The 22,565-nt window shown below is 39.8% G+C and overlaps 1 protein-coding gene across 2 annotated transcripts in view; it reads right to left on the reverse strand.

The window, feature by feature from the left end:
* Nucleotides 1–22,565, reverse strand: part of LOC145477258 (dynein axonemal heavy chain 6-like) — a 100,613-nt gene that overhangs the window by 15,447 nt on the left and 62,601 nt on the right. For both annotated transcript variants that reach the window (XM_081455497.1, XM_081455498.1), the window contains 29 exons: nucleotides 19,029–19,108; nucleotides 18,775–18,855; nucleotides 18,440–18,590; nucleotides 18,104–18,157; nucleotides 17,634–17,725; nucleotides 17,293–17,448; nucleotides 17,092–17,158; nucleotides 16,826–16,980; nucleotides 16,322–16,502; nucleotides 15,626–15,751; nucleotides 15,188–15,297; nucleotides 14,878–14,950; nucleotides 14,261–14,350; nucleotides 13,759–13,841; nucleotides 13,096–13,180; nucleotides 12,612–12,764; nucleotides 12,164–12,394; nucleotides 10,988–11,059; nucleotides 10,612–10,797; nucleotides 9,441–9,499; nucleotides 8,844–8,957; nucleotides 7,875–8,055; nucleotides 7,609–7,788; nucleotides 6,377–6,483; nucleotides 5,935–6,061; nucleotides 5,588–5,656; nucleotides 5,082–5,159; nucleotides 4,663–4,836; nucleotides 4,167–4,357 (listed from right to left, as the gene is read on the reverse strand). In XM_081455497.1, the coding sequence (XP_081311623.1) occupies nucleotides 4,167–4,357; nucleotides 4,663–4,836; nucleotides 5,082–5,159; nucleotides 5,588–5,656; nucleotides 5,935–6,061; nucleotides 6,377–6,483; nucleotides 7,609–7,788; nucleotides 7,875–8,055; nucleotides 8,844–8,957; nucleotides 9,441–9,499; nucleotides 10,612–10,797; nucleotides 10,988–11,059; nucleotides 12,164–12,394; nucleotides 12,612–12,764; nucleotides 13,096–13,180; nucleotides 13,759–13,841; nucleotides 14,261–14,350; nucleotides 14,878–14,950; nucleotides 15,188–15,297; nucleotides 15,626–15,751; nucleotides 16,322–16,502; nucleotides 16,826–16,980; nucleotides 17,092–17,158; nucleotides 17,293–17,448; nucleotides 17,634–17,725; nucleotides 18,104–18,157; nucleotides 18,440–18,590; nucleotides 18,775–18,855; nucleotides 19,029–19,108 (3,506 nt within the window). The remainder of the gene's footprint in view (nucleotides 1–4,166; nucleotides 4,358–4,662; nucleotides 4,837–5,081; nucleotides 5,160–5,587; nucleotides 5,657–5,934; nucleotides 6,062–6,376; nucleotides 6,484–7,608; nucleotides 7,789–7,874; nucleotides 8,056–8,843; nucleotides 8,958–9,440; nucleotides 9,500–10,611; nucleotides 10,798–10,987; nucleotides 11,060–12,163; nucleotides 12,395–12,611; nucleotides 12,765–13,095; nucleotides 13,181–13,758; nucleotides 13,842–14,260; nucleotides 14,351–14,877; nucleotides 14,951–15,187; nucleotides 15,298–15,625; nucleotides 15,752–16,321; nucleotides 16,503–16,825; nucleotides 16,981–17,091; nucleotides 17,159–17,292; nucleotides 17,449–17,633; nucleotides 17,726–18,103; nucleotides 18,158–18,439; nucleotides 18,591–18,774; nucleotides 18,856–19,028; nucleotides 19,109–22,565) is intronic.

Genomic DNA, 22,565 nt, shown 5'->3' on the forward strand with positions numbered 1-22,565 from the left:
AACTCTCCTACATCATCTCTCTCTCTCTCAGCTATTCAACTCCTCCTTCGTATGTCTTATTATCAGTTCTGATAATTGATAAACGCCACTTATAGCGATTGTACAGTTTGTTCTCATGCTACTAGAGAGGGAAGCAACTCATTGAGATAAGCTCAAGTACATCCACTACGTCAGAAGCAGTTGTTGTTAAGAGCCAGTGCCCATAACTATGGACCAAACAACGGCACAAGTCGAAAAATCGATTTCGCTCATTTTTTGCCCATAGATTGGCCCTAGCTAGCAAACAAACGGACCATAGTTAGTTTCTGCTAATGCAGTTTTTTGGGGGAGAAATTTGCGAAAAACGATTTCGCCCCGATTGAGCTCAAAATCTACTTCCTGTTATGCTAAATTTTCTGAAAATTTGATTGCTTTGCGCGTCGCACAGCAGCTACTTGAGAATCTTTCAATGGTCTTTACATTCAGCTCAGGTCTTCATGGTATGACTGAGCGAAAAATAAAATAAATCGAGGTTTCTTTTGAGCGCGAAACGAGATCGAACAGAAACGCAAAATATTACGTTGTGTTGCAAACGAATTATAGCACTAAAATATCGCCATATTTTTCTATGGGCTATAACTTTAAATACCATGAAAACACTTTCTACGGGTTAACTGTACACCCACCTGTTTGAAAATCAAAAAACATCTCTGGGCAAATGGTTTTAAGTCGCCCGCCTTGGCCTGTGCTTCTCGTAAATTTTTCCCTGAACCGCCGTGAGAATGTAAACAATTGCGTGACACGGGCGGTCACCCTGAATACATAATTCGTTTCCAACAAACGTACCGCAGATGGCTATCTTAGAACATTTGGGTGAAAAAAGAAAAAGAAAATGGACCACTCTTAACTTTAATATTTTGAAAGTCATCGCTTTGGAAATTTCGTTAATTAAAAACGCCAATTAAAAGCAAATTTACTTGGAGTTCGGGTGTTATTGCTATGTCGTTTTAAGCTGTCGTTTTTTCTTTGATCATTTTAATTACAAGAACGAGTTCTAGAAAGAAAATCGTTCTAAGTTCATTTGTTAAGCGTAATGACAAGTCGATATTGTTGGTTTGTAGCCTTACGCGATCTGAAGGAACGCTACAGTGATTAAATTTGTATTTGTTGATTTCGACGGATCGATTTTCGGTTAAACCTTTTTATTTGTACCAGTACATTTGGTGCCTTTTCTCCTGCTAAAAAGTCGGAAAAAGTAAAGTAAACAAATCCTAAAAGTTTAAATCATAAATAAGAGGCATCAACAGTGCGCGTGTCTCGGTAAGCTGTTAATTTGAACAATTACTGTGCTGGACGGATTGCTTTCCAGGTTACGCACGTACTATACATATAGTTCATTGTGCGCAAAAAACATCTCTGGGCAAATGGTTTTAAGTTTGAGTTTGGCTAAACTCTAAACTGTTTTGGCGGCCAAACTATTTCTGGCTAATTGCTTAATCAAATTATATATATACATATATATATTTCATTGAAATTCGCTCTTCCGTGACCGACTTCCGCGAACAAAACAAGATGGATGTTCGCTGTTCATTTAAGACCACAAACCTGGTCAAAAGTGTTGGGACAGTTACGGCAGATGACTTCACAGGCAGCCTCTCTTAAGACCAAAACCGCGCAAGCCCGCCTACTCCCCTTCCCCCTGTCAATGTTGATAAAAATCTTGAAGCAAAAAAAATCCTTGACAATAGCTTCAGAATAGCCACGTTTCAAGAATTGTTCGCCTCCTAGAACAGTATTCTCGAACTAAAGAGACGATAAGATAGATATTCACCTCTTATTCCAAAGATAACGATTTTTCAGCAATCGCGTTGGGTTCCAACACAACTGTCTAACCACTTTCTATTGTCCATTTTTCCTTTTTTCCCACATCCGATCTAGTCTTTAAAATAGCTTCATTTTCTTGCAACATTGCTAGGGGGGGGGGGGGGGGAGGGGTCAATCGTACTTGCTTCTATTCATCTTTTGTTCTAAAACGCTAAGGACGTAGTTGAAATCGTGGGTTTTAGCGCGCAAAAAGGGGAGGTGTCCCAACAACTTATGGCCAGGATTGTAGGTTCACAGTAGAGGAAATTGTTCCGGATTCGTGATGAATCCGGAACGTTTTAGTGCCGGATTGATTTTGCCGTTTACACGAAAGTGGACGAATCCGAAATAAAAACTCCCCGGTTTGGTAGTGTCTCCGGAGATTTTGAATCCGGAATTTAAAGTGGGAACTTTGAATCCGAAAACTTTTGAATCCGGAGAGTTTTGTCGTGTAAACGATTTTCTCTCGAATCCGGATATTTTTCCGCCTGTGATCATTTGAGTTTGCGGTGGAACGAAAATGGCGGATTACATGATCCAGTCGTAGTCGAGTCGTAGGCTCATTGATGGCCATTTGATGGCGGTCGCTGGGTGATTACCTCGTGCTGCTTCAGGTGTAGGTAATCACCTTTATAATGGGTAATGCCATATTCCTCAGAAACCCAATTTATACTTTACTGCCCAGATGTCGACGGTGGCACCATCGAAAACCTCGACGGCTCTAGATATTAAGTAAAGACCACAATAAATATCTGGAGGGACCTGACATGATGGACAACAATACCATGGTCAGCGAGTTGAAAGAAAACTTCAGACTGTCTCAACCTACCCCTAGCCTTATTTTCGGAGGCATTTTGTTTCTCGTTGTCGAGGCAACAAACTGCTTGTTAACCATTCCATCATGAATGTTCCCGAAGTTATCGTCGTGTGTAAACGGTTAAGAATCCGAATATCCTTTCACTGTAAACCCCTAATAATTCGAATACTCTAAAATTGATGAATCCGGGAACTTTTACGAATCCAAAAAAAATCCTTTAGTGTAAACCTAGTCCTAGATCGACCACTGTAATGTTTATTTGTCTACCAGTGTTATGATCTGCAAATTTCAGTTAATTGATCAAACAACCAAAGTAGAAAAGATGGATTTTTTTCCCAGTATGATTGAAACTTAAACGCAATTTCTTCCTCGGCTAATTCAATTCAAGAAATTCCGGGTTCCTAGCTGAGTTTGAGCATATTGTGTAGTACAAATTTTCTACACAGCTGGAAGAGCTGAGATGCCGTCACGCAGTTAGTAGTTTATAGAATTTATGGTATTTCCATTTGACTTTATTTGTCAGTCAATGATTCAATTGCCATAAACCATAGAGGATCGGTTAAGTGTATCTTTAAAACTGCCACTGTATTGTAAGTTATCAGTGAAATCAATAAAATAAACAAGTCTTAAATTAAAATCATTTCCCGGAGTACCGTAGTAACGTTCGTTATCGGGGATGTCGTGGGTGTTGCAATGCAAATGAAAAAATATATATATATGTATATATACTAACTTAAACCAAAAAAACAAACAAACAAAAAAATTCCATTATTTTATCCAAACAACGTTTCAAAAATTGCTTTTATCGGATTGCTGGAAACGAACATTTAATCCAGAGTGGCTATCCGCGTCACGCAATTGTTTACATTCCAACGGCGGATTTTGGGCAAAATCTATGAGAAACACAGGCAAAGGCGGGTGACTTGAAACCATTTGCCCGGAGATATTTTTTGATATCTTAACAGGTGGGTGTTTATTTAACCCGTAGAAAGTATTTTTATGGTATTTAAAGTTATAGCCCATAGAAACACATGACGATGTTTTTATGCAATAATTCTCTTGCGACACATTGTAAACTTTTGCGTGTCAGTTTGATCTCTTTTCGGGCTCAAAACTAACTTTGATTTATTTTATTTTTCGCTCAGTCATACCATGAAGACCTGAACTGAATATAAAATCCATTGAAAGATTCTCAAGTAGCTGTTCTGCGGAGCGCGAAGCAATCAAATATTCGGAAAATTCAGCAAAACCGGAAGTAGATTTTGAGCCCAATCGGGTCGAAATCGTTTTTGGCATATTTCTACCAAAGAAAGCTGTATTAGTAGAAACTAACTATGGTCCGTTTCTATTCTTAATAGGACCTATCTAGGGACGAAATACAAGCGAAATCAATTTTTCGACTTGTGCCATTGATAGGCGATTTAGGTCCATTTTTATAGGCATTCACTCTTAAGTCACTAGTGAAGACAGCGAATAACATGATGAGTGACTAAGGTAACATGTTTACCTTTCGGTGTAGCTCATTTCCCTGGCGAACCTGAGGAAGGCATTCATAGGATCAGAACCAGTAGAGAGGATGAATATGAGAGGTGTGGTGGGGCCCACATCTGCATACAGGATGTTTAGGTCTACGGATGGGCTTTCCACGAATGTCTTGCCGAGGTTCTCACACACGAAATCAACGGCAGCAAAAACAACCTGTGGAGCAATTAAACGCAATGAAACAAAGAAGTTTGCAGAGTGAATCCCTTCATAGCTTTTTCCTAGATTACATTTTTGGTTAGGCGTTAACCCCTTAAATTTCAGGTTAACCATATCTGTCGAGAAGTCACAAAAGTAGAACTAACGTCAATAAATCGCCTGTACAGTTACTACTGTCTTTTTTATTGGCCAACAAGTTTGAATCGTGCATGGCAGCGACAACGGTGCGACACTGCCTCCAAAAAGAAGCTCAGAAGAGATAGCTAACTTGTAAAACCACGCAACAAAATAGCAAACATTACCTTCTCCTCCCTGAACGCTTTCACAAACACTAGCTTCTGGAAACTCGTGAGGCGATCGGATAAACCGGAATGTTCTTGGCCTTCATCAGTCGCCTCTGTGCTTTCACTTGTTGTTGTAGATCTACCATCATTGTCCTCTTTATCCCCCGATAGTAATGGGGCGTTTGGACACGCCTAGAACGAAAAAGAGAATTGACCTCGACGTTTAATACTCTAGCCACTGCAGTTTTACAGCTTATATCAAAGTCGTGTCATTGATTTTCCTCCAATTTTTTTTTTCAGCACAGGAGAAGCAAACGATTTGGTTGTTTAGGTGTAATGTTCCTGGTGATAACCGTTTTTTTGACGCAAGTATCATGAAGTATCAGAGGTAAAACTTAGCGTCAACTCCAGAGTCCATTATTACACGTAATCCGTACCTCAACTGATCCAATCTTCACAACAACAGGTTTGCTGACTATTTCCTGCTTTAAGTCACTAAAAGCTGGGAGGGAATCCTAAAAATTCCAAACAAAAGAATAATGTCAAAACTAAACACAGCAACAGGTATTATAAAACAGAGTTCGAATACGGAACAGATGGCCACCACCTGCGGAGAAATGCCACCGTTTAGGACAGGCCTGACGATGATGCAAGAGGCAAACCTGACCTTGTTGTGTAGAACAACCAACGGGTCCACTGCCCGATGAAACGAAACAGAGAAGGTAATTCATTTTGTTACGTCTAAATTGCAATACGATTTTGGCAAACTTTTAAAACAAGTCTGAGAGAAAGTTGAAAACGCCAGGTGCACGTTTGAAGCTCAGATCGTCCACGCCCTTGTTACTGGTTTCAAACATTTATCTTCAAAATTTTACCCTTTATCGTTTGGTTTCTTGTACTCTTAATATGTCTTGAAGCGCCCAAAATGAAACTATAAACGTACCTCCAAGTCGCAACAAGTATTCCAGGTGTGTTCTGCTAGCCAAGGAATGTCTGGCTTCGGTGGGCGTTCCTGTTATGAACGTAACAGTAGTACTTTAATTTTGTTAACATCCTTCTTAATACCCATCGTGCGAAAGCAGTGTTGTACGTATTTGCATGTTCCCCTCACGCTTATCCGCTAAGCAGTTATTCTAGTCATGTGTATCCTTTTTGCATGTTTCTTATGCGTGTCTATCGTGAGTGATCCGACCGAGCATGTTTATCTCTATCAAGTTTATCCTTCGTGCGTCTGTACTGGGCGTGTCTCCCTGCCACGTGTGCCATGTGTCTTTCACGAGTGTGTCTCACCTTGTCCAAGCTTCCACTTCCTCTCAGGAAAAAGTTCCATTCCGCGTCTGAGATTTCGTCTCTTTGACGCATGATCTCACCACACAGCATGAACGAGAACACCAGCTTGTCCTTTTCAAATAGGCCTCTGAAATAAGTAAAACCAGTAAACACGCTTTTAACTTACAAGCGACCTTAGTTACCAGAATGGAGACCATACCAGGAGCGTCATGACCATAACTGCATACGAGGCGCCAACTTACCACACAGGTCGACGACCAATCTACTAACGTCCTAGCTAGAAGAAGAATGGCGGTATGTGCGCGTAACCGCAGAGTAACCAGGTAAGTAATGTCGCAAGAAAACAAAAGTAGACCGCTTATCTGATCGTTTTTGGTGACGTGCTTTCTTCTAATCTTGTGTTTTGTGTAACGAACAACAACAACAACAACAAAGCACTTACCGAGCTACGTTCGTGTAAACAGAGTTGGTACAGTTAGTGAGAAGTATTTGAAGCCTCTTGTCCAAGTCATCTGTCTTTTCGCTGTTCTCGATACAAGTGTTGAATAACTGAAGGAAAACACAACTGATTATTCATGACATAATATAATCAACACTGAGGTGACATCACACAATGGACTCACAATATGGTATGAACTACGTAAATCTTCTTTCAGCACTAGTGGCAGGGCTCGAAATTGCGACTCACTGGTCGCCAATGCGACCAAAAATTGAGCACTGGCGACTAAATTTTCAGAACTGGTCGCCAGCTGGCGACTCGCGTTTTGTCCGATAACTAAAGAAAACCACGACACAACTTTTGTTTTTAAATCTTTATATTAGGAAATCAATCGGATATGGTAGCTAGTATACAACTCACCTTTCCGTCCCCAGTAAAATAATGTCTGAATAGTACACGATAATCGAAAAAATTGAATGTATTTCAACAGGTCGATACTGCGTTCACGGCGCGCCATATTGTTTCAGCGGCTTCTTCTGAAAGTGGCATCGCAGGCGCACTTCAACGCCATGTGCTTTTCATTTGCCGCGAAAATGGCGGCAGATACCAATCAGTTGCAGATTTACGTGAGTGAAAGGCGTCGAGGCAAGCAAGTACAAAATAAAGAACGGCATTTCGAAGAAGTAGCAAAGGGAAAATACGCAAGGACCCGTGTTTGTCTCACAATGAAAATCACGCACTTAAAACGTTTTATACTTCGCTTCATTTAAAATGACTGTGGAGACAACCATCACCTTCGGAGCAGAGACATATCACCTGAGAACAACGGTAGCTTTATAACTAAGTGTTACTTGTGTTGTTTCTAATTGTTTTCACTCTTCAATTGTGACTTTTCTTGCATACAAAGTAACGTATAAAATCGAGTTCTTGTGTAAGTTATCTACAAAATAAGTTGGCGACCAAAATTTACGATCTGGCGACCAAAATTTTTCCGTTAGTCGCCAGCTGGCTCCCGAACGAAAAAGTTAATTTCGAGCCCTGAGTGGACGTCATTTGAGACTTCAGAAGACATACTCATCATGCTTATGTTACGAGTTATGCTACTGTCAGTTAAAGCAATTCTCTATCTATTTCGCGATGGAAAAGTAACAACTTCTTTGTTAGATTTTCGATGTAGATATTTAAAAGGATGGAGATGTCAGAGCTCTTATAGTTAGTTGTCAATACATCATTACCTGTTTAAAGTATTTGAGGGAGTACTGGTACATAGTGTCCACCTCAGCCATGCTGGCCACAACAAAGTACATCACAGAGCCGCGTGTGGCCACTGGACGGTACTTCTCACGAGCGGCTGTTATCTTCTCCTCAGTCATTTCAGCCTCTTTCAACCGAGTACTTATCACTCCTGAGGTGACCTGGGTAAAAGGAGTAAGGAGTGTTACAGAATCTCAAATCAGAGCTGACAGTAAAAGCTTCATTTAAGACGGTCATGGGGCCTAACCTTTGACTCGTTTAGAGTGTTAATAAGCACTTCATCGTCTAGTATGTTTCCTTCCGAGTGGAATAACAGTTTAAGAATTCTGTCCTCGATGGCCTTCAACTGGTTTTTATCGGAGTTTATTCGTACAATAAGCTGATTTCTCTGATCTTCCAGATCTGGCCTTTCAAGACGAACAACATCACTGTACAGATAAAAAAAAAAACAATTAGCATTTGCATTCCTTTGCCTCTTTCGGCAGTATAGTAATATTTTTCGAAGTAATATTATGTTTCAAAAAACTTTGTTTTGAAAACAAAACAACTCAAACATCAACAAATGCACGCTAAAAACTGAAATTAAGTAAAGATGAAATTATCACCTAATTACAGTTGAGATGAGTATTGAAAGAAGAAGCTCTGGGCACTAGTTAAGCACGCTTGGATGTCTGGGATCAGTTAGAGAACAAGATGACATCTTAGCCTTCTTAACAGCCAATGAACTCTTGTCTTTACAATCGAGATAAAGCCCTGCAGTATTTGTAACGTGACATTGATGAATTTTTTTTGTTTAATGCCACTTTCAACTCCCAGAGGCAATTGTGCAACCAAGTTTCCAGTCCACAGGAGGCAGCGTGGCCGAGTGGTCAGCGTGTCGGACTCGCAATGCAGCGGTCCCGGGTTCGAGAACCGCTCTGACCAATACCTGGATTTGTTTCTCGGCAGCCCCGAGTTCAAATCCTAGGCCACGCTTGTAAATAGCCAACTGGCTTGCCGCCGGCCAATTGGGATTCTTAACAATGTTATGTTCAATTTGAGTTATTTGTTTCAGTTGTTTGCTCGGCCCCACTAGCACTTGTGCTATAACACTGCCGAGGGTAAATATAGGTCATATATATATATATATAAATTTTTTTTTTCCCACCGTTACACAATGCGATGATAGAAACAAACAAACAAGCAATCATTAATCAGAGTGATGACGCCATTATACCTGAGCAGCTGATCCTCCAGGCCTGACTTGGTGACAGTGAAGTTGATGATAGTTACTTTGATGCATACTTCTGGCAGATAGTGAGGGTTCGCCAGTTTAGTTGTCATGTAGAACCTTCAAGGAGAAGGAGACCGCAAAGTTATAAATGCATGCCATTATATATTTATGACTAGTTCTCCAAGCGGAAAAGATGAACCTTATCTGCATTGTGATCGGCTACCCGAGCGAGCTATTACATACTGTGTCTCGCTAGAAAAATAGTGGCCTGTATGCCATACGCCATCTTTTATTGACTAAGTCTATTCGGTCAGGATGGCTGGATATTGAGCTCGACCTTTTCGTTTAAGGACCTCAACTGAATCTTGGGGCACAAACAAGCAAAAACAGTGATATTGGCTAAGCCATCGTGACCTCACTTTCAGAAAATAAGCCATATTATTCTTCGACAAGTTTCTTTTTTCCTGTTTTCAGGACTTAATGTGGTTTAAGTTCAAATTATATTGCACATAGCATAACATAAACTACGTGCGATTAACTAAACCACCATAATACTCAGCGGTAACAATCTCCCACATGATAACTGAGGGGAAGACATACTTGAAGTTCTTGTCATAATCGATATCACTGTCGCCAAGACGGATAAATAGTCGACCACCCTGCAAGAGAAAAGACCATGATTAACAATACTGTAAATAGAGCGGTTTTAAGTTGAGTGTCGAAAGTAATTAGACAATTACTTTGGTTTTGGTTTTGGTTTTACTGCAGTTTGAGATTAGAGCGGTTTTCAATTGAGAGTCGTAAAACCAAAACCAAACCAATTACTTACCAATTAGACTACTCAGCCAATCTCAGACCGAAGTAGAACCAAAACCAAAACCAAAGTAATTGTCTAATTACTTTCGACACTCAATTGAAAACCGCTCTAGCTGAAGTCTAATTGGTAAGTAATTAGTTTTAGTTTTGGTTTTACGACACTCAATGGAAAACCGCTCTATGTGATACGGAAAAACTACAATCGTGTTTACAACGTGAATAATAATCCCTGAAAACCAAGAATTAACCGGAAAGATGATTATTGACTCTTAAGAAATAAATCAAGAATTGATTCCCGAGAAACGGAATACCTACTCTTTTTAACTGGATAATGAAGCATCGTGGAACAGAAAGAGATCTGGCCGGGATGGACGAGGAAACTGATTCCGCGTAAGGGGCGACATGGATATGTTTCTGACAGTCTAGTTCTCTTGAACGCAAACGGCTCTCATTCGTACTTAGTAAGATAGATCCTTTGAGCTAACGAGCATGAAACTAAAGTGTACGCTGACAAGTTGAAAGTTGTGGACATTTCTCCATAGGGTACGTAGAATCTAATAATACACCTTAGGGTGGCACAAAACAGTTTCCAGCACTTTCCGATGCTTTAGGCAGGTCATTCTGTTGCTATGGTGACCTATTCTGTCATAAGAATGATAACACTGACTTCATCAATGATTGGGCAGTTTTTTGATACCATGATTGTAGCATCAGCTAATAAAGAGTGGTTATATTGACCATTTAAGAACTAAGTCTTGGAAAGTGCTGGAAACTGTTTTATGCTACGTTAAAATTGAAGTTGATCCTTGGAAAGCTGTACTGATACTTGCAGTAATACATTTAAACAGGTTAATGACTTTTGAAAACTAAGCATGAGTTATTATAAAGTATGACTGATCCCTGGAAAGCTTGTAGTGTTCTTTATAAACGGAGTATTGATCCTCGTAACTCCTACCTGTACGAAAGTCTGTTTCAACAGGATAGGTTCTAGAGCGGGGTCCAGGGTCTCGCCGACTTCCTCCAGTAACACAGGCATACCAATGCGAATACAGTTCTCAAGAGTGCGCAGGAAGTTCTGGTCAGTCAACTTGATCACTTTCAGACCATTCTTTGCTTCTTTTGCTCGGATCCAACGATTGGCCTCAATGTTTTAACAGAAGAAAACAAAAACAATGATTGCAGATAGTATTTCTGAGGAAACTGTTTCGTCAACTAACCTTCTAATGGCTCGAAACCTGATTAAGTTATTATACCAATGTTCGTTAACAATATGCTGTATTTTTAATAATTGTGTGTATATTTTTGTCAAGAAAATTTCTAAGCAGTCTGACCTGATCTTGTGGATCAATCATCAAAGGCCAACGACGACCTCGGGTCACCAAAATGGCGTTCTCAATGGACACCTGCAAGAAACGTAACATTAAAGGCATTAACATTACAGTTCCGTTCAGTTTGAACAATGCGAAGAGTGTCTTGGTAGTATATACGCAACATTGCTGAGCTAGCAGCCTCTGTAACTTCATATGAGATTGTACACGAGACAAAGCGAATGGCTTGAGAGTGGCAATGAATTCCATTCAGTATTACATACTACTCGCGGCAGTCCCTTTCACGATCGCTGAATAAGAGGTGGGAAATGCTCCGCGCCCAGCAGTAGAACGTTTAATAAGGCCTTAAGACCCAAAACAATTGCCGATACTCACGAGCAAAACCCAATATTTAAACTAGAAAATCCTAGCCACTTAAAACTTAGACGAAAGGCTAGGCAATTGACAGAGAGGAAATCGTAAATAAAATATCCAAAAGCTGTCAGCCCTTGAGTGGTGAGACAGGATAAATTACCAGGGATAAAGGCACATCAGTGCTAAAGGAAAAACAAAAAGGCGCGGACGAAACGCGAGAGAACCAACCCAATGGGGGGCAGGCTGAGCGTCAGTAATCCGACTAGAGCATTAGACACCCTTTCAGGCTACCATATCAATTCAACGCTCGTGAGACAAAGAACGTACAACAAAAACATTACTAAATATTACAAACCAAGAATAAGCATGCCCACTAAAGGGAGCCGAGGGAAAAGAACTGCACAAACCCGATGTACGTATAATAAGAACATTACTGAATACAACAAACCAAGAACACAAGCGTGCAAACTTGAAGGGAGCGCAGGGAAAAGCACTGCACAAACCCAGCGATAGTGAGGCAAAACACGCACAGAATGATAAACAGTTCTGCAACTTCACAGTAAAAGCGTGCAAATACTTAACGGGCGCAGGGGAAGGGAAAGCCAACAAAACCAGGGAGAAAATGTGCGCAAAAACAAGGTAGTAAACGACTAAAAGCAATAGACCACAAGAAAAAGTTTAGTTGTATCAGTAAGGGCGCCGGATTTGGACCTCCATAAACTGGACGTGCTGCAAACAGTCATTTCAGTTGAAGGACTCTATCAGACCCTCTATTTTCTCCAGCGCCTGTGATGAATACTAATTCAAAGAAACATTTCAACTTACTGAATCTCTTGGAAGGCCATCTGCATTCCACTGCCTTATCTCGTAGGGATCGACCAACACATTGATGAGACTGAAGTCATCTGACACAGGAATTTCCAGGTCTTTACAGCGTGCAATCCAAGATGACACTAGTTCATGACGATAAAGACTTGTAAACGCTCCAAAGTACGCCACGCAAGCAGCGGCGACGAAAACGTTACCAACCACGTTACCAATCTCTAACTCGAATGCCTGTTGTTGTAAGGGACAGGAAGTAAAACGATACCATCGTAACCATCAGATGTTCCCATACGTTAAAACAACCTTACAAAATGAACTGGTGCAACCTGCGATATACAACTGCTACATCCTGGGCAGTCAACCTAGGCTCTTCATGCTTTACTTCCAGAATGTGAAGCGTTTTTGTTAAAGATACTATTTTAGACAACTAAAATGTGCCATATCTTACCGCAACGTTCTCCGTCCAACGTCCTTGTTCATCTCCTAAAGCTGTTGTCAGCTTTGATGCCCTCTTCAAGCGAGCCGCAGTCTGTGCAATATTCTTGGTCAGCATTTCCTTCTCAGCAATGCTGTTATCGTAAGCTGCCTGAAGCTCTGCAATCTTTGTACGTAAAAACATGTCAATAATCAGCGAGACCCGAAACTCTACGTGCTTACGAAAAGATGAACACTACTTATTCACAAGGGAGTCGGAATATGCGTGGAAAGGGAAATTTGAAATGGTGCATAATTACCTTGGTAGTTATAGAGCAAAGAACCCCTCACCTTAAACAAATTTCTTTTCTAATTTGACCGCTACCTTGCTGTCCGCTCAATCGCAAGTAGACAAAGTCATTTCAATTGGCTCTGAGGCACCTCGAATTCTTCTATCTTATTCCAACACGTTTCGGAGCCAGGTTAGAATTTCAATATATCGAAATTGGAGTATATACCTTCTCTTCCACAGCAGCTAAACTGTCTTGCTTTTCTTTTAACGTTGCCATAACTGCATCCAATTCCACCTGGGCAGCGGCAAGTCTGTGGATAGAAAATATATCATCAGAATATTGTGTAAATGTCTCCAGATATGAATGATTGAATTAACGAACGAACGAACGAACGAACGAATGATTCAATTGATGGATGGACGGACGGACGGACGAATGGATGGATGGATGGATGGATGAGGAGTGGTTAAATTGACAGTGGCACCCAGCTGGCTACCGAGAACAAATCCAGGTAGTGACAAGAAGGGGCGTGGAGAGCTTGAACCCGGAACCTCCAGATTACAAGACTAGAACCGGGTTGTTCAAAGCTGAGTTAAGAAAACCCAGGGTTACTGCGAAATGTGAATTCCGACATGAAAGCTTAAAAAGCAAATTGAGTTTAATTATTTTTGTCTACAATTTGACGATTGGATGCTCTAAAACTAATAGAGAAAATTATCGGAGAAAATGCTTTTGAACAAAAAACAAAACAAAACAAAAAACAAATACCGGATTAAAATTTAACTCCGAGTTTGCGCTAATCGGCCTTCGAACAACTGGGTCCTGCGCCCTAAACCGCTCTGCCAAGCTATCTCCAGTTCTCCCCTTCGTAACATTATCATACTTTACCTCTTTTTCTTGGGCTCGACAGTACGAAAAACTCGAGCGTATAAATCCATAGCACGGACCCACATCACCATGGAACGGCACGCCTGAAGCAAAGACAATAACATTAACTTTTCTAGCTCTCAAAAATTCAGCTTCAAGTAACTCCTTCCCCCACTCCCTCCCCCGAAAAGCACTTACGACAAACTCTACGGCTCACAGTAAACGAGTAAGTACTAGAAACAAGTAACCGATGAAAAGAAAAAAAGATCACGGATGAAAAGATGCCCAACCAATACCGTGAGTTACTGGGCACCAGATCGGACATGATCTTCGCTCTGATTGATTGGAGCACACTAACACACACTACACGTTTTTTTTTTTAGAACTAGTTGCAGAACTCATCCAACGCAAAAATAAACAAATAAACAAACAAAGATAAAATGAACACTTGCCATTTAGAATAAGACAAACAAACAAACAAACTCTTACGTGGAGCCACAAAACATTCTGTTAATTAACCAACCTTGGAAACTTTCTCTACATTTTCTGGTGTAAACTTTGGGTTATCAATGTATTTTTTCAATTTTTTCAACGTCGAATCACCAATATTGTCCTGAAATAATTAAGAACGAAGACAGCATGAGAGGCTACAATATATTTGACGGCTAGCATTGACTAATAGCAAAGTCTTTATAACAAGTTTAATTAAGGACTCAGTCGAATGAAAGACTTGATTTAGAAAAATTCTCCGAAAGAGAAGTGCAGTCGAACCTCCACTAACGGCCTTCTCTCCACAACAGCCACCTCTCTACAACGGCCCCTTCCTCAGTCCCCAAGGTGGCCGTTGTGGAGATGTTCGAAAAAAAGCAGCAAACACAGAATCGTGATGGTAATACAGGCACTTCAACGGTTAACTTACAGAAAACCTAAATGGTAGGAACACAACCCCCCCCCCCAACACACACACACACGCTCGAACATGCACATGCACACTTAGAATTGCTTGCAAATACCCAAAAGACATGCTGATGTTGTTGAATGCAATGATCTATAATTTGATCTACAAATGCTTCCAAACATATTTCATTTGCAAACATAGATTTTTCAAAGAACTTCAAATAAAGGAAGAATGCACTTTACCTTGTTGTATTCCATGAGTTTAGACAAAAATTTGGCGTCTCCCAGGATAGTCTTTGCTGTTGCCCAGTCAGGTCTACCAAACGAAGGAGAAAGGAATGAAAATAGCATTTGGTTTAGCGTTGAATAGTTTGTACACAAGCCTGAGCATATTTTCCTTGCCCTGAACGGACTGCTAAAAGGACTTGACATACAACAGTAAATCCCTAGAGTACAAAAACAACAAAAATATCAACAGAGATGTAAACTTTACACTGTCTACCATGCTACGTATTCTATATAACTGATCAAATGAAGTCACTATTCAACTCACTTTGCATTAAGTAGAATACAGATAGACTCCATAACCGTCATGACAAGTTCCGGGGGGCTGGTGAACACACGTAACTCAGAAATGTCGGATTTGTCCAAAGAGTCCAGGGCCTGGGGACGACAAAGTCATTTGTCAGAATAAGTAATAAGTTGATGGAATAAGCCTTTTACTACTACTTTCTAAATTATAACACGATTTAGGTGGAGCAGAGAGCAACAATTTCTTAAAAATAAGATAACAAAACGAATCGTCTCTAAATTTATGAATATAAGTGGGCTTGTATGGGTGTCTGGACATGTTCGACCCTAGCCATAAGACTTCAGATGTCCAATACTCAAACTAGTGTACTGACGCTTTAAAGTTGTAAAATTATAATCTGCTATCCCTTTTGTCGGAATAGTTTTCTAGCTGCTCGTCATTTCAGGACTTTACTCGCACCTTGTTAGCAGCATCAAGAGCAGGCAGAGCTTCGTCCAAGTCCTTCTGCGCTTCGGCCGCGATAGCCTGGGTCTCGTCTGCCTTTCCTTTGGCCACTTCTTCTTCTGCTGACACAACCTTTCGCACCTGTAAATGAGAAAAAAGAACAGCTTTATCGTGCACTTGCACCGTGTACCTATTATTTTAAAAATTCTTCAACCAAAACAATGTAATTGTAAGGTTTATCGCGAACAAAGTGCGCAATAATTAATTGGAGTAGTAGGCAAACACAGAGGAAAATAACAAAGGAACAAAACTTAACATAGAAACCAACAAGCTCTATTTGTCAACAATTTTTCAAAACAAACATTACAATCCTCCGTAGGAAAAAAAGATGGCAACTGATACATTTACCCATAACTTTTAGCGTACGAAAACTTTAACAATGTCCCAAGAAAAACGTACAAAAAAGCTCTAAAACCTTTGAACCAAGTATACCTAGTATACCTAGCATACACTATGTCGTTAACACAAGGACAAATATCGCAAAAAATATGGCTTTCCGTGTACTTTATGGGCTGTATAAAGCTTGCATGGTATTTTGGTACAATGTACCGCCGCCATCATTTTTCCTACGGAGGATTGCAAACAGAGTCGCATAATCAGTGAGACGGTTAAGCTTAAAGGCAAGGCAAACAGAATGTCTGTCACACTAACCTTATCAGCTTCATCTTGGTCAGTCTGTAGTTTATCCATGAGTTTTTCCACATCAAGTGACTTTTGTTTCAACTGTGGCTCCAGAGCTACTAATTCGACCTGCATGTTATCTACTAAGTCGTTAGTTTCTAGAAGCTTCTTCAAGCCATTCTTCACGCGGTCACGCGCACCAATCAGCTGCCTGAAAAATACATGATTGAATACGTCTGGTTACCAGTTCTCTATCATGCCAAGTGATGTTGCTAAGGAAATACCACAGCAATCATAGGAAAAAAAACATACTTTCAGTCTGTTAGAGTAGTTTCGGAAAATTGTGAAAAATAAGACTGAAATTACGAGCAAATAAAATACCCCCATCAAATCAGTTTAAGTAGCATGCAATTGGTATTGAAATCTTTCCTGTTTTTCACTTTTAGTCACGAGCTTGAAATAGTAATTCTTCAATGTAAGGAGAAATCATATATTAGCGGATCACTTTTGAAGGGCTACGAAATGGTGTAGTACCTTCTTTTATCATCTAACATGGTGAGATACAGGTTTATAAGCTCCAGATAACTTGTTGGTGTCGTATAATATCGGCGACGCAACTCAGCGTAAAATCTTTCTGCCATGGAACTGACACTTGTATGGGTTTCCACACACAGTTCAGCTACTCTTTCCTTTAATGAAAAAGACAAGAAAAACTTAAACCATCAGGCTCCATTGTAACGCAGAAAGCATAAGAAAGGCAAACTAATAGACAATTAGTTTAACAACAGATATATTGTTACCTTAACATCCCCTGCACCCAGATCTACTTCTTCGAAAAAGTTCTTCGAAACAGACAACAGCGCTTCTCTGCAAAGAAACGGCGTTTAATGACGAACTACTGTTAGTCCCAAATTATAGATGAACATTGCTTAAAACACTTTTCCGTGGCTTTCTTATATTAAGGTAAATTTATTTCTTCGAGTAAACTGCACTAGACTGACCTTGGCCACTCAGTGAACCAGTCAATAGTACAACAGTTGACCAGAGATGGGAACATACGGCAGCGAGTACGGAAGGCATCTCCAACAGGACTCATACAGAGCACTACATGAAGGTTATTACGCACTCGGCTGATAAAATAGTTGAACACGCTATCCCTAAGATCAAGGAAAACAACAGCAAAAATTAAAGTCTCTACAATGTAAAGCTAACTGCAACTTTACTTGTTCAACATTGACACAGCTTAAAGTAGACAAACACCAAAACAACTGAGGGCCTTCTCATGACAGTGTTGTGTATTTCGTATTGTTTGTGTTACTTGTATGTGGCAGTCATTTCTCACCTGTCACCTTCAGGAACGCCTGCTTCCTTGGCATGTGGTCGAGTTCCATTCAACACTTGCTCATATTCCTCTGGTTCAAACAAGTTAGGGACCTGGTATGCAATCACAGTGTAACATATCGCACCATTGCTACCCACTCGTTCTATTACTTTTCAAAAACAGTTTTGACATCTTCTTTTTGATTTTCGTTACTTCTGAGCCAGTTTAACGAACAAATAAGAATGATATACAATGTATCGGCTTTGACATACCACCCATCAAAAAACTTAGTTTTCGATGGCCAAGCAGTAGGGAAACAACACAGAGATGGCAAAAAGAAGTTATAACTGAATACAAGCTTAGTTGAATGGCAACAAGATGAGTTGATAAGGTGAAAAAGTTCGTTTTCAGTAAAATTACTGTCTGCAGAAAATTGAAGACTAAAACAACCAGATTTACTTCAGTATCATTATGAATTCAATAATTCATACCTCGCCAGAGTTCAAAATGTTATTGATGTCTTCAAGAAATTCCTCAACAACGATCTACATGGAAGGCACACAAATATTAAAGAAATATTATGGGATAGTACCTTTACTACCGTTATCTCCCCGCGCTTCTTTTTTAATTTCAACCTTGGGTTCAATTTGAAGGCACAAATTTAAGGGTGATCCAAAAACTTTTCTCATACGATGGCTGATTTTACCAGGTCAAGGTTTTTTTCTTTTCTAAACATTGTTTTGGGTCGCAATATCCCCAAAATTGATGGGCCTGTATTAAATAAATTAGGTCATTTAATGCGAACACATTATCAACCTGTTATCTACCTGTGTATCAGTGAATAAGAACACAGTATTTTTTCCTTCCACTCCAGCAGAGTTATAGAGTTTCTTCAGATCTTCTCGGAAAGCCGAGTAGTCATAACCACGAGTCAGCTCGATTTGGAAACAGAGGTAACCAGACATGTGGCATGCCAACCTGAAGTACAAAATATGTCAAACATTACTTGACTACAAAGTTGAATCTATCATCATCCTAATAATTATCGCCAAAATATCCAGACTGTTGTTATAACATGGTGGTACACTTATCGTGTGATTTTCTCTCCTCTTATCACCTGTGAGACTGATCATAATTACTGCGGTAAGACAAAACACATTACCTTGTAAGACTCTGTTTCCCAGTTCCTCCAACACCAACAAGCAATGCGTTTCCACGCGGCTGACGAACCATACGAGCAATTCTACAAAAGAGAAATATACCTCAGTTGATTATGGTGGTTTACTTGACCCCCACACTCTAACTTTAATATCTATCGACCAAACACGCATATTTTAAACATAAGAAAAGCGTAACTTTATGTTATGTTATGTAAGTCTGTAAAAAAATGCATATGTGTACGTTCTAGTGCCTCACCTTGAGACGTGTTCTATAGCGTCCATAAAGAACACCAGCTTCATTTCTTTGGAGGAGTTCATGTTGTAGTCATCAAGATACTAAGTAAAACACCAAATGAGATTATTACGAATCTATTACGAGCACTTAAGAGCAGCTTCGCCTAAATATCAACTAGACTTGGAAATAGCGAAAAAATCGAATTTCTTCAAACTCGCCCAGAATGAAGCCCTACGGGCACTAGTTACAAAAATATCGTTTTAAGTTCGATAAATCAAAAATTATTTTTTTCCGCAATTTTTTCGTTTCGATGCCCCAAATCGGCCAAAATCCATCGAAAATGAGCGGCATATTCAGAGGCTCGTAAACTCAAAAGTAAAAATCTTCATTACAAACTGATTGCACGTCGTATTTGTACTTCCTTTTTTGTCTATTTAGAGCTAAATAGATCGTGATTTGATTAGAACTTAAATATTTGACGAATTTTCTAAATTAACGACCCAAGACAGCTTTACAAGAGGTCTACATTTAGCCTATTTTCAAATGCTAAAAAGGCGTTCTGGTACACGGCTTTCCCCAAAACGACTAGTTTGGTGTGAAAGAGCATTCTTTCTTCTTCAAATTAGTGAAATAAAATTTTTGGGTAAATAAAATCGCGAGCGCTGAGATAGCGAACTAAATGCAGCACTTCTTCCTGAAAACATGACCTTTGACCCGAGCGTAACGAAACCGATTACTGCAAGAAAACCTTGAAGAAAAGCAAACGCTTCGTTATTTTGAAACAATTTCTAGTGATATCTCTCCGAAACCATGATTGCAAGAAACTATTTCCAGATATGAAATCTTACAGGGTCAAAAAAGGAGCTAAAGGGCGCATCTTGACACAATAACTTTGTTTGCTGAGAATTGAAGTCAATGACCGTTAACGAATTCCAGTGAAATTTGCAAACTTGAAGTATGTTAGCCGATACTTACCTGAATATTTATATTAATAGAAGAGTCGTCTTCTTGGATTAACCTTCAAAAGAAGCAGGATCCAGATTTGAAAACCTCTAAAAGAAGAAATGTTTAATGTTCCGTGACCTGCCCGCTGCTATAAATTAGCTTAAATTCCATGCACATGCCGACCGCATGTTTGTCGTAAAACCAACTGAACTCCACTGACAGTTTCCATGGGCAACCCCAAAATAAACAATCCCCAAAAATGTAAAGTGAAATTGGCTGTCTTCATGAACAGTTAGAAGCTAGAGTCAAGTTCCATTACCTTTAAAAAGTGCTTGAATTTATTTGTTTGCGTCGACTTTGTCCACTACTCTCACGTTCGAATGCCGCGAATCGGTCACGCCAAAACAGTGCAGACCGTGCAGACTGCAGACAACACCGCGTTCAAACGTCGGGCATGCGCAAATTGGTACATTTTTTGGCAGCCGCGCGCCAATTTCCCGCGCAAAAATTTAAAGGAAAACATGGGAAACAACCGGTGTCACGCAAAATTTGCGAAAAAAAATTGAAAAGTTCATAGAAATCTGTAAAAGGAAAAGAAAGCAGGTAAAAGGAAAACGTAAGACTTTTCAGACACAAAGTTTATTAAGTTTCCGGTATTCTGTTGATTTACCATTTTGTTTTGAGCTTTACCAAAAAAGTTTATAAGTCTTAAAACCCGTGTCATGCTACGAGCCGACGGCGTAGTATATTTTTATTTGTTTTTATTAATCACACGATGCGTGACGCCGGAAACGGACGACAAACGATGTGTAAAAGAAGGAAAAATGGGAGAAGAAAAAGACAATTGCAGTGATTCGGCTTCGCTCAGACGAGCTGGAAAAATTTTGGCAAGGACGGAGGGATTCCATCCGGATCCTTGATTTGTCTGAAGCACAGGTACGAGATGAATTGAAACGGCAAACGATGTTCATGTCCATCGTCATGGGGGCATAGCTGGCCAAAATACCGATCCCAAACCGACTGTACCTGGTCTTTGACCAGGTGGGAAAAGCTTTTCTAAACTACAAACCTGGAAAAAACTGGTGCACTAAATGCAAAGTCGAGGCGGACAAAAAATTCAAGGAGCACGGAAAATACATACCACGGAAAAGAAAGACCTGCAACAAGCAGAAGGTAGAACAATTTTTAACTCTCAAGTCATTCTGTTAGCTCATTCTGTTAGCTCAGTCATTTCTCGTTGTACCGGCTAAAACATAAACAAATATATAAATAACGAGGAAAATGTCATTTATAGGATACCGATGACCCATGAAAAGAACAGTGTCATGAAAATATTTTGGCCACCTTTTAGTTGCTCCATTGCTCGCACATGCGCAGACGTTTGACCGCTGTGTTACTGCAGACACCTGTTTGGGCTTTTCATTGTGACTCCTTTTTTGGGTCTAGTTACAAAATAGTGTTGAATATATCTGAAAGTCTGTCATTTATCCACAGGCTGCACAAGCGCAGAATTGACTTTTGATTCAATAGACAAACGCGTACAAGACTTTGTATGGGAAACTTACTCAGTCTGCACGGTCTGCAGTGTTTTGGCGTATGTGTATACTTACTCAGTCTGCACGTATCTGCAGTGTTTTTGCAGTATTCGAACGTGACAGTAACTACTGATTGAACAAAGTAGAATCAAGCACTTTTAAAAGGTAATGGAACTTGACTCTAGCTTCTAACTGTTCATGAAGACAGCCAATTTCACTTTACATTTTTGGGGATTGTTTATTTTGGGGTTGCCCATGGAAACTGTCAGTGGAGTTCAGTTGGTTTTACGACAAACATGCGGTCGGCATGTGCATGGAATTTAAGCTAATTTATAGCAGCGGGCAGGTCACGGAACATTAAACATTTCTTCTTTTAGAGGTTTTCAAATCTGGATCCTGCTTCTTTTGAAGGTTAATCCAAGAAGACGACTCTTCTATTAATATAAATATTCAGGTAAGTATCGGCTAACATACTTCAAGTTTGCAAATTTCACTGGAATTCGTTAACGGTCATTGACTTCAATTCTCAGCAAACAAAGTTATTGTGTCAAGATGCGCCCTTTAGCTCCTTTTTTGACCCTGTAAGATTTCATATCTGGAAATAGTTTCTTGCAATCATGGTTTCGGAGAGATATCACGAGAAATTGTTTCAAAATAACGAAGCGTTTGCTTTTCTTCCGGGTTTTCTTGCAGTAATCGGTTTCGTTACGCTCGGGTCAAAGGTCACGTTTTCAGGAAGAAGTGCTGCATTTAGTTCGCTATCTCAGCGCTCGCGATTTTATTTACCCAAAAATTTTATTTCACTAATTTGAAGAAGAAAGAATGCTCTTTCACACCAAACTAGTCGTTTTGGGGAAAGCCGTGTACCAGAACGCCTTTTTAGCATTTGAAAATAGACTAAATGTAGACCTCTTGTAAAGCTGTCTTGGGTCGTTAATTTAGAAAATTCGTCAAATATTTAAGTTCTAATCAAATCACGATCTATTTAGCTCTAAATAGACAAAAAAGGAAGTACAAATACGACGTGCAATCAGTTTGTAATGAAGATTTTTACTTTTGAGTTTACGAGCCTCTGAAT

This window comes from Orbicella franksi, unplaced genomic scaffold, assembly GCF_964199315.1.
Source record: "Orbicella franksi unplaced genomic scaffold, jaOrbFran1.1 SCAFFOLD_37, whole genome shotgun sequence".
In the NCBI taxonomy this organism is placed as follows: Eukaryota; Metazoa; Cnidaria; class Anthozoa; order Scleractinia; family Merulinidae; genus Orbicella; species Orbicella franksi.